At 42.1% G+C, this 11,900-nt stretch overlaps 1 protein-coding gene across 1 annotated transcript in view; it reads right to left on the bottom strand.

Annotated features, from left to right (window-relative positions):
* The window catches only part of ep300a (E1A binding protein p300 a), a 57,438-nt gene extending 53,854 nt beyond the window's left edge, over positions 1-3,584 (bottom strand). Inside the window, exons 1-2 of the mRNA XM_060939817.1 lie at positions 3,197-3,584; positions 127-752 (exon numbers count right to left, since the gene is read on the bottom strand). Of these exons, the coding sequence (XP_060795800.1) occupies positions 127-752; positions 3,197-3,290 (720 nt within the window). The 5' untranslated portion in view covers positions 3,291-3,584. The remainder of the gene's footprint in view (positions 1-126; positions 753-3,196) is intronic.
* Between the last annotated feature and the right edge of the window lie 8,316 nt (positions 3,585-11,900).

Genomic DNA, 11,900 nt, shown 5'->3' with positions numbered 1-11,900 from the left:
TGTGTGTGTGTGTGTGTGTGTGCGCGCGCGCGCGTGGGGGGGGGGGGGGGGGGGGGGGCGCTAACAAAGTAAACAGGACTCCTGGAATAGGTAAAAAAGACTGCTGTAACTCCAGGACTTGCCTACCTTGTTTAATGCTCCAGGTTGTTGTGCTCTAAGTCCACCCTGACCTCCTCCTGCCTGTTGCTGCAGGGTCTCAGCCAGCAAGTTACTGTTACTGCCCATGCCTGGACTGGGGTAGCCCATTCTGGGTGTGCCATTCATCATCTGTCCTCCTATCATGCCTTGCTGCTGAGGTGTAGGTGCCCCTGGTTGCTGCTGACCATTACCTTTCTGAGGTACAAGCATAGTTCTGTTCATGCCACCCACCATCCCTGCCATCTGTTGCTGCTGAATCAGGTTGGCCTGAGGGGAGAGGTGCTGCTGCCCCTGAGGCACCATGTTCTGGGGTCCTGGAGATGCCTTCATGCTCCCCATAAGCCCCATAGATGCCCCAGCTGGACTGCCTCCTTGCTGCTGTTGCGCTGCTACAGGTGGCGCTCCTGATCGGAGCAGCTCAGAGAGTTGTTTGTGCTTGGCAGCTGCGTCTTGGCCAGGAGTGCTGACCCCTCCAAGCCCACTGACTGTTGCGCCACCTCCACCCAGGCTGGTGTGGAGCTGCCCCAGGTCACCTCCATTTGCCACAGCTAGCTCAGAGGAGCTGATCAGCTCATCTGGGAGGTCATGCTCCAGGTCAAAGAGTGAGCCAAAGTCTACAAGATTTAAACACACACACACACACACACACACACACACACAAAAAGGGATACAATTGTTATTGTGTAAAAGATCACATAGCTGTGTCTATGACCAATTTATGTTTGTGTGTTTACTTCAGCAGCATTAATGCATGCGTGATGCATTTCTACCCATCCATCTCTCCCAGCTTTTGCTTGGAGTTATTATAAAATAATTAACACACTTAACGTCAGCAGCTAAATGCACAGACAAGGTCAGTCAGATATCTCTGTTCAGTGCAACTTGAAATCTGAAAGAGTGCCAAACACAGACTAAGTCATAAGGTCAAAGCACAAAGCTGAAGGCACAGACATACTGCCAAGAGGAAAGGATTCTTAGGGTCTACTCATCAACCTACTTTGAGAATTCAACACCCTGACTGCCACCGTGATTTACTTTATAAAAAAATAAATAAATAACCACATGTAACCAGTGACGGACTTCTGAAGTCATTCAAAAGAATAACCACAATATTTTAGCCAGTTGTGCGTTATATCATGAGGGGTCTGCGGAGTCTTCTGCAAATTCTACCACCTTAAATGAAAACAAAACCCACGCTGAATTTATAACAATGTAGTCATGTGATTGGAGTGTGAGCATGAAAAATGTTCTCTTTTACTACTGATTTTAGCATCTGCAGTCAGTGCTCAACAATCAAGAACGTTTTATAAAAATGAATAAGATCATGTACGAGGACCTTTTGACAGTGACAGACAATTTGTGAAGAAATACAGGCTCCGTTTTTAGTTGCACAATGAGTCTGTTCTAATCAATATGCAATGTTATTCCACAAGATGATCACAAATAATGCGGGGTTGTTTGAAAGTTTGGGGGGGAAAAAAAAAAGAGAAAAAAAAATCATCAGCATTTGGGGGAGGGGGGGAGAGAAGAAGAGAGAGAGAGAAAAAAAAACAACGAGTTCTGCAAGTGCCACATTAGGAAGCAACGTTGTAACCGCTTGGTGAGCAAGATATAAACTCGAAGCCAACATTTGTTTAGACCGGTAGACGTGCAATACTAAAGCCCCCCCTACAAAAAAAAAAAAAAAACTCCACAGGTCCATTAGTAATGTTAGGGCTGAACAATAGAAACAGATGCGGATGGGAAGGGGAAAAAAAATGACCGAAGACAATCGCGCATTTGGAACAACTAGCTAGCTGGACTGGCTTCACTGGTCAGTCAAACTGGTGCATCACAGCCAGTGCGACTGACCTCTTTGTATCAAACATTATGAATAATCGCCAAGTGTGCTTATTTTCTACTTAAAGTAATAAACCAAAGTCTGTCGTGTTTCAAAAGACGACGCCAACGCTAGTTAGCCTACTAGCTAACAATGCCAGAAGGAATCCGAGTTCCAACAACTGGGCCTGAAGCTGCGGCATTTACAGCTATACACAGTGTTCACAGCAGCTAGCTGACCAGCTAACAATATTAGCTGCACCTTTAATTAAATCACATCTCTGCATCGCAAAACGAACAAAACACCAAAGACAATCCCAGAACTTGTTTGTTAAACAAATACTAGAATCCTAAACGTAGATGCGTCTCTTCAAACCGACTTTGGTTAAGTTTGTACGTTGTTTGGAACACACACTAGCTAGCGTTAGCTAACCAGGCCAATGAGAGGTTGATCTTTGTCGATTGTTCGCCAACAAGAAATGAGCTTTGATGTAGCCAGTTAGCTCCGTCTGTGAGGCGTTCAAATATGAAACTTAACAATAAAAAGTGGGCAAATGTCTCGATATATAATCTTCAACCACAATGAATGTTATAATCAAGACAAACACAGCTTGCAGTTAATCGTTTTACTAACTCAACACATTTTAGCCGAATTAAGTAACGGACAAACTAACAGAATGTAATTAAAGTGACGGTAAGCGTGTTTGTTTGGAGCTAGCTAAGGTGTTATCGTCTCAAAATTAGACAATTACGCCTGCTGTGTGGTTTAGTTTGACATAATAATAATAATAATAATAATAATAATAGAATCCATCAGCCACGAAGCGGCAGCTTTGGCATCTGGTTACAAATGTTGTGATCAGTTCAGTTCATGTAAAATCTGTGAAACAGCACTCCCTAACTTAGCTACGAGTCAAGCTGCAAGCTAATGTTGTTGCTAACTAACTAGCTAGCTAAGCTAGCTGCCTTAGCACCCAATGGCTAACTAGCTAGCATAGTTCGCGTAAAGCTGGAATGACAAGCTAGGCTAAAAGCTAAGCTAGTCCAGTACGGTTCTACGCTGTTAGCTCACAAACTAGCTGTATTTGCTAACTACAGCAGAAAAAAAAACCCACAGAAAATCATCATACATTTCTGCCCAACATGACAATTCACGCTCAGACAAAAACAGGCGATAGAGAGACTAAACATCCACAATGTAAACGTTTGTTTATTTACAAGATAAAGCAAAAATATTTACCGTTTCCATCGCTGGCGGAGGCAGAAAGTGCCGGAGAGGATAGTTTAGGCCTCTTGGCTGAAGGCGGGCCAGACTCCAGAACGTTCTCAGCCATAATTTTACCAGTTAAAATATTATATATATCCACAAAGATAGGCGTCGTCGCCTATTAACAAGGCTCGTCTATTTCGTCGTTTTCAAAATCCGACTTTTCCCCCTCCTTTTTAGGGACGAAGGAGGGGAAAGTCCCGTGTACAAAATACTCCTCTTTCCTGGGTTCGCCTCTCGATTTCAGCTTCAGCGTATCAACCCCCTCCCCAGAGCGAGTTTTGTTCTTTATAAATTTGTGCGAGAGGAGGAGGAGGAAGAGAAGGGGAGTCGGCTTCAGACCATCAAAAGACGCACGTCCTCACCCCTGACCCTCTCATAAACAGAAAACAAACCCGTTTCCCCATTTTGCTCGCATTCTCTGTTAGAGAGCAGTTTAAAAACAAGAAAATCTGGCAGCGCACGACGCTAATATGACCTCTCTACACTGTTCAGAAAGAGGGGTACAGAAGGAGGACATTTCTCTCCCACAAGGTGCAATTTATACTAATGTACCATGTAGAGCTTATTATTGGACCTCAAGGTAACTGTGTGTACCTTTTTAGAGCCAAAAAGGCACACAAATGTTCCCAAGCAGTATATAAAGAGTACAAATAGGCACCTTAGAGCGAACTGGCCCAGTGACAAGCCATTGTACTCCTAAAGGTACAATAATGTTCATTATTTTCTGAGAGTGTACCTAACTATGAGATAAAATATTAATGTAATGATGCTGTCATATATCTGAAGGGCTATTTTGATATGGTTTAGTTTGTATTTCAAATATTTTATCCGGGTGGTGTAGTGGTTAGCGCTGTCGCCTCACAGCAAGAAGGTCCGGGTTCGAGCCCCGTGGCCGGCGAGGGCCTTTCTGTGCGGAGTTTGCATGTTCTCCCCGTGTCCGCATGGGTTTCCTCCGGTTTCCCCCACAGTCTAAAGACATGCAGGTTAGCTTAACTGGTGACTCTAAATTGACCGTAGGTGTGAATGTGAGTGTGAATGGTTGTCTATGTGTTGGCCCTGTGATGACCTGGCGACTTGTCCAGGGTGTACCCCGCCTTTCACCCGTAGTCAGCTGGGATCGGCTCCAGCTTGCCTGCGACCCTGTAGAACAGGATAAAGCGGCTAGAGATGATGAGATATTTTATCCTTTTTGACAACATGTTGCTCTGGTCAGTATTTTATTGGGTGTCTGTAGGTCAAGAAATTGTCTTAATAACCCCCCCCCCAACAAGGTGCCTGTGGTCCATACAGGTCTAAAGTGTGTATCTCACTGGGCTGTGACAGCTTGCGACAAATTGCGAATGTCATTTGCGAGAGAGTTTCAAAAGTGTCTTGAAACATTTGCGGGGCTTCTCTTTCCTCACATGAGTCGCAAAGTGTCACTCCTTCATCGCTGAAATTTTGAACGTGTTCAAAAAATTAGTGCGACAAAATTTCTCTCAAAATAGCCGCAAATGCGTCGCTGGTGTCGCAAAGCCGTCACGAACCCTTCTCAAGTCAGTTTCCACGAGACAGGAAGTGCGAGTTGAGACAGGAAGTGCGAGCCAGTATCTCACTGGGCTGCAACAGCCTGCAACTAGTTGGAGACACGACAATTGTGGTAAAATATGTGAATATCAATTCAGTGTGATTCCAAGTGAAAATTGTCGCTAATTCGCATATTTTATCGCAATTGTTGTGTCTCCAACTAGTCGCAGGCTGTCGCAGCCCAGTGAGATACTGGCTTAAATGTCAAGCTTGATTTTTCAAGCGTAGGTCATAAAAGTTGTTTCCCTGACACCTAATTATTTTTGTTTAGTGGACTGATAGCTACTGAATTCGAATCACAGACTTCCAATTTTATTAGTTTTTTTTTTTGTAATAGAACAATTAATTAATTTAGGGCCACGTGGCCCTAAATTCTCTGCTATTTTTTCCTGCTTCCCCATGACCCAATTCAAGATATTATGTCATGCATCACGTGGTGGGCTTTCCCTGTTCACGCAAGGCATTGTGGGATACAAATTTGAATCAGAAGAGAAAAATGGAGGATGTGAGTGTGCGAATGAAACATGGAAGACTGACTACAGTAACGGAAAGCGAGAAGAAAAGACGTTATGTTGCAAAGGAAATGAAACGCAGGACTAAACTAATAAATATTGGCGGGTCAGCGAGCACCTCGGTATGATCAGCTGTTCATTTAGCCACAGAATGATGTAACTGTCAGTGCACGGTCAAGGTAAACCTGCGCATGCGGACACGGACTTCCTCTGTCTGCTTGACTGCGCGAACTGGGCGATTTCATGCACATTATTTGCTAGGGAATCCCCTCAAATTAAATATCTTCCCAGCCACAGAATGGCCTGATATTTTGTGAGATATTACAGAATCACAATGACCAAATTTCAGAGGAAACTAAAGTTCACAGATTTTATGAAATCGAAAGGCCGTCTAGCTTTAAGGCAGTGGTTCTCAAAGTGGGGTCTGGGTATCCCCAGGAGTCAGGGATATGTGTGTGTGTGTGTGTGTGTGTGTGTGTGTGTGTGTGTGTGTGTGTGTGTGTGTGTGTGTGTTACAGCAGTAGAAATCAAAATCCATTATTATCAAAGTTATAATATATTTATTATTGAGTTCTTATAGTTAGTAGCCTGTATGACTGGTCACTTGAATGGGGTGGGTTTAAATCAAACCTTAATAAACCTCATGTTTTCTGTCAGTGGAAAATTCAGGAATCAAAACGTCTTTGGCTGCAATAAATAGCAAAAACATTACTGTATATATATCTGAATAATGAGCCTAATATTTGAATAGTTGGATGATGTTCATAAAATAAATCTGAGTGGGTCTGTAGTATTTATTTTACATTTAAACTGGTCCCATAAGATCCAGTGTCTCATCATGGCTGAAAAAAAACAGAAGGATTTTTTAAAAAGATGACTTAGGCTAAATGCAACTCATTATCAGAAGCACAAAAGCCATTTTGATGTGTATCCTGCAACTGTTATTCTTGGCCTGAATGTCACTTGGTGCCATCCGATGTCTTATGCAGACGTGTGCCCCAAAGGATCCATCACCTACTGTACACATGACTACCAGGAGGAAGGACGATGGGTTTCTCTGCCACTGATTAACTTACCCGTCTGTAGGGTGTGTGTATGAGAACAACTAAATGATTAGTGATCCACAAGCATGTTGAGACAGTCAGCAATAATGCATTGTTTAAATGTTGAAAACAGTAATGCACAATACCATAACGAGAAGCCACTCACTGGTATCACATATTTGGGTAGAATAACTTACTTCAGAAATTGGATAAACAAATCACCTTTAATAATTGACTACACAAACTGTATATTTACTGAAGAAATGGCCTGATAGAATATTTCTAAAATGTTTCAAATAAATACATCATTTGTTTTAAAACAAAGATTCAGCAGTAATCCCCCAAATACTTACCATTGAGTGAAATATTAAAATAATTAAATGAAAGTGTTTACATGTGTATGGGTTTATTATTATCAGTGCATTTACTTTTATGGATCCTGGTGCTGTCATCTATATTATCTCATTTGACAGCTAGTATAGTTGATTAGTTGTTTAGTATTAGTATTTTTTAATGATTTTTAACACATGTATATACTGTATAGAGGTAAAGAGAATTTCATTTAATTAACTTTACAGAGGGCAATGAGAGTAATTAAATTTCATTTAATTAACTCTACACAGTGGTGTAGTGGTTAGCACTGTTGCTTCACAGCAAGAAGGTCCTGGGTTTGAGCCCAGCGCCCGACGAGGGCCTTTCTGTGTGGAGTTTCCATGTTCTCCCTGTCTGCGTGGGTTTCCTCCGGGTGCTCAGGTTTCCCCCAAAGACATGCAGGTTAGGTTAACTGGTGGCTCTAAATTGACTGTAGGTGTGAATGTGAGTGTGAATGGTTGTTTGTCTCTATGTGTCAGCCCTGTGATGACCTGGCGACTTGTCCAGGGTGTACCCCGCCTCTTGCCCATAGTCAGCTGGGATAGGCTCCAGCTTGCCTGTGACCCTGTACAGGATAAGCAGTTACAGATGGATAAATTTATAGCTCATAATTGCTGAAACTGCATTATGGAAATTATGACCCTTAAAACAGTGGTTCATCAAGGTTAGTAGGTGAATACAAAAAGGTAAAGTAACAGAAGCAAGGTATATTTCTCAGTTTGTATGAAATTAAGCAAAAATAAATGTAAATACAGATATAGTTGAGTGCAAAATGTTTGCAAGGACAGAGGACAATGATAATTGATTCCAGGAAAATATGGTGTGTTTATTGTTCCTTCATCATCACCAGTAACAAAATACTGTTAAGGTTTAAAAAAGCAATATCACATTTGTTTTTGATAGTTTGTGGTTAATTTTCTGCATTTGATATAAATACTCTCTTATGATTCCTTCCAACATCTTAGAGCTCCCCACTCAGACAGACCTGAGGGAGATTAATTCATTCACCTTCAGTAACTGGTTAGTGTCCCAGTGGATCCAGAGCCAATCCCAGTAACACTGGGTGCAAGGCAAGAGAATTTACCCCAGATGGGATGCCAGGGCCCTAAGGAAGATGACCCACACAAATGGGTTATCAAGTACAAGCTCAAGCCGCATTTTGCAGCAAAGTCTGAAAAAAAACACATGGCCTCAAGATCCACCTGGCCAGAATTGCTTGGCAAAGGAGTGAACACCACAGCACACAGAATTGATTCCTGGTGAGACACAGGAAGAGTGCAACCTGGATTCACTCCACAGTGCTAAGAAACTCCAAGAGACTGAAGCTCTTTGCCATGCAGAGTAGTGCAATATAGGTAGGTGGGTCAATTGGCCTCCAGCCAGCAGGCAGTGTGATTGGCACCAGATTGAGGGAGATGCCATCAGAATCACAGAAGCAACAGCTAAAGGTGACACTGAAAGCCAACTCCAGGCTATGTCAGAAATGATGTCAGTGAGTGATCTTACTGCTTAGCTTGGAGGGTCATTCCTGCTCAGCTTGAAGATATTCTTCAGTATTTTGTCTTCACCACTGACAGAATGTCTCCACCAGAATTCCTTTCTTACCAAAGCAGTGCAGGAGATGGGAATCCCAGGCATGCAGTCTGCTTGGAGCACACAGGTTTCATCACACAATTGATCAGAGAAGTGTGAGTAGGGAAAGTAGGTTGTGCTGATGTTAGACCTCATCAATTTATGTGTAAATACCCCACAAGTTGCTGAAGCTGATTTTGAATGCAGAGCCTACAAGACCAAGTCTGGAGTATAGCAGCCAAGCAAACAAGGAGGAAGCCAGCAGAATAATAAGACTGTAGGAGAGAATAATAAGAGAGAGCAAACACAGGGAGCCAAGATGGACAAGATTGGAGTTGCTAGTATGAGTAACATTGCCAGATGCCAAGGCAGTGGTAGAAAGCATCTCTTCAGCCATCAACACCAGCAAGAACCATGTGGTTTGTTTATACAGTACCAGTCAAAGGTTTGGACAGACCTACAACCCCGATTCCAAAAAAGTTGGGACAAAGTACAAATTGTAAATAAAAACGGAATGCAATAATTTACAAATCTCAAAAACTGATATTGTATTCACAATAGAACATAGACAACATATCAAATGTCGAAAGTGAGACATTTTGAAATTTCATGCCAAATATTGGCTCATTTGAAATTTCATGACAGCAACACATCTCAAAAAAGTTGGGACGGGGCAATAAGAGGCTGGAAAAGTTAAAGGTACAAAAAAGGAACAGCTGGAGGACCAAATTGCAACTCATTAGGTCAATTGGCAATAGGTCATTAACATGACTGGGTATAAAAAGAGCATCTTGGAGTGGCAGCGGCTCTCAGAAGTAAAGATGGGAAGAGGATCACCAATCCCTCTAATTCTGCGCCTACAAACAGTGGAGCAATATCAGAAAGGAGTTCGACAGTGTAAAATTGCAAAGAGTTTGAACATATCATCATCTACAGTGCATAATATCATCAAAAGAGTCAGAGAATCTGGAAGAATCTCTGTGCGTACGGGTCAAGGCCGGAAAACCATACTGGGTGCCCGTGATCTTCGGGCCCTTAGACGGCACTGCATCACATACAGGCATGCTTCTGTATTGGAAATCACAAAATGGGCTCAGGAATATTTCCAGAGAACATTATCTGTGAACACAATTCACCGTGCCAGACGCCGTTGCCAGCTAAAACTCTATAGTTCAAAGAAGAAGCCGTATCTAAACATGATCCAGAAGCGCAGACGTCTTCTCTGGGCCAAGGCTCATTTAAAATGGACTGTGGCAAAGTGGAAAACTGTTCTGTGGTCAGACGAATCAAAATTTGAAGTTCTTTATGGAAATCAGGGACGCCGTGTCATTCGGACTAAACAGGAGAAGGACGACCCAAGTTGTTATCAGTGCTCAGTTCAGAAGCCTGCATCTCAGATGGTATGGGGTTGCATTAGTGCGTGTGGCATGGGCAGCTTACACATCTGGAAAGACACCATCAATGCTGAAAGGTATATCCAGGTTCTAGAGCAACGTATGCTCCCATCCAGACGACGTCTCTTTCAGGGAAGACCTTGCATTTTCCAACATGACAATGCCAAACTACATACTGCATCAATTACAGCATCATGGCTGCGTAGAAGGGTCCGGTACTGAACTGGCCAGCCTGCAGTCCAGATCTTTCACCCATAGAAAACATTTGGTGCATCATAAAACGGAAGCTACGACAAAAAAGACCTAAGACAGTTGAGCAACTAGTCTCCTCAGTCCCCAGACGTTTACAGACTGTTGTAAAGAGAAAAGGGGATGTCTCACAGTGGTAAACATGGCCTTGTCCCAACTTTTTTGAGATGTGTTGTTGTCATGAAATTTAAAGTCACCTAATTTTTCTCTTTAAACGATAGATTTTCTCAGTTTAAACATTTTATATGTCATCTATGTTCTATTCTGAATAAAATATGGAATTTTGAAACTTCCACATCATTGCATTCCATTTTTATTTACAATTTGTACTTTGTCCCAACTTTTTTGGAATTGGGGTTGTACTCATTCATAGGTTTTTCTATATTTTGACTATTGTAGAACAATACTGAAGACATCAAAACTATGAAATAACATATGGAACATATATGGAATTAAGTGGTAAACAAAAAAAGCGTTTAAACAATATGTTTCATATTTTAGATTCTGGCGGCACGGTGGTGTAGTGGTTAGCACTGTTGCCTCACAGTAAGAAGGTCTGGGTTTGAGCCCTGTGGCCGGCGAGGGCCTTTCTGTGCGGAGTTTGCATGTTCTCCCTGTGTCCGCGTGGGTTTCTGCTGGGTGCTCCGGTTTCCCCCACAGTCCAAAGACATGCAGGTTAGGTTAACTGGTGACTCTAAATTGACCGTAGGTGTGAATGTGAGTGTGAATGGTTGTCTGTTTCTATGTGTCAGCCCTGTGATGACCTGGTGACTTGTCCAGGGTGTACCCCGCCTTTCACCTGTAGTCAGCTGGGATAGGTTCCAGCTTGCCTGCAACCCTGTAGAACAGGATAAAGCGGCTAGAGATAATGAGATGAGATAAAATTTTAGATTCATTAAAGTAGCCACCATTGACCTTGATGACGCTTTGCACACTATTGGCATTATCTTAACCAGCTTCCTGAGGTAGTCACCTGGAATGCTTTTCAATTGACAGATTTGCCTCATCAAAAGGTAATTAGTGGAATTTCTTGCCTTCTTAATGCATTTGAAATCAAACAGTAAATAGTAAACTAGATAGATACTGTGACTAAAGTCACAGTGATTTGCGCTAGCTTTTACAAACCGGGATGTCTGGTCACCGTACCCTATAGATCCGGAACGGTAAGAGCTAGAGAATGACGCTCAGTGAGGAAAAAGCCCATTTTTCTTGGATCATTCCGGTTCTGTGATCCGGATCAGCACCAAAAGTCATAGCAACTTAATTCAACCCAGAGGGATTCTGCATGTGAAATTTAGTGATGATTCGTTGAAAACTGAGGGAGAAATAACATTAGGAAAATAATAATAAGAAGAATAAAGTAGAAAGACCCTGAGTGAGAGTAACAATTTGCCCTCACATTGCTAGCACAAATTAATAATAAAAATACAGTAAATAGCCCTATTCCACAACTGTAGTAATCCATATTATGTCAAGAACCGTTCAACTAAGTAAAGAGAAATGACATCCATTATTACTTTAAGACATGAAGTGTCTTTTAATTAATAAAAATAAAGAAGAACCATTGAATTAGAAGGGGTGTCCAAACTTTTGACTGGTACTATAGGTTTTGATTTGATGGCTTGCTGCAGAATACAGAATCATTTAATTTTTATGAGGTTATACATGGATTGCAGACTCCCTGACATCCACCTCGGTTTGTGCGCCTACATAACTGTGTGTCAGGTCAGATGGTGTACAATACTTATCTTGGTGTGTTCTCTTATCTTTCCCACGTTGACGGATGACTAAGGGAATTTGGCCTCTGTGTCACCTCATATTTGTACCCCAGTTAATCAGGAAGTCATGGATTACAGCTTGAAAGTTCCTACACACTCCAGTCAACTAAAAAAATGCATGATTTAGAAAGGAAACATGCTTCAGTTACATTGTGTTCACTATAATTTCCAGGGGTGCCAATAATAGT

Source organism: Neoarius graeffei, chromosome 14, assembly GCF_027579695.1.
Source record: "Neoarius graeffei isolate fNeoGra1 chromosome 14, fNeoGra1.pri, whole genome shotgun sequence".
In the NCBI taxonomy this organism is placed as follows: Eukaryota; Metazoa; Chordata; class Actinopteri; order Siluriformes; family Ariidae; genus Neoarius; species Neoarius graeffei.
The sequence above is the reverse complement of the archived record's forward strand: the minus strand, read 5'-3'. Positions and strand labels throughout refer to the sequence as shown.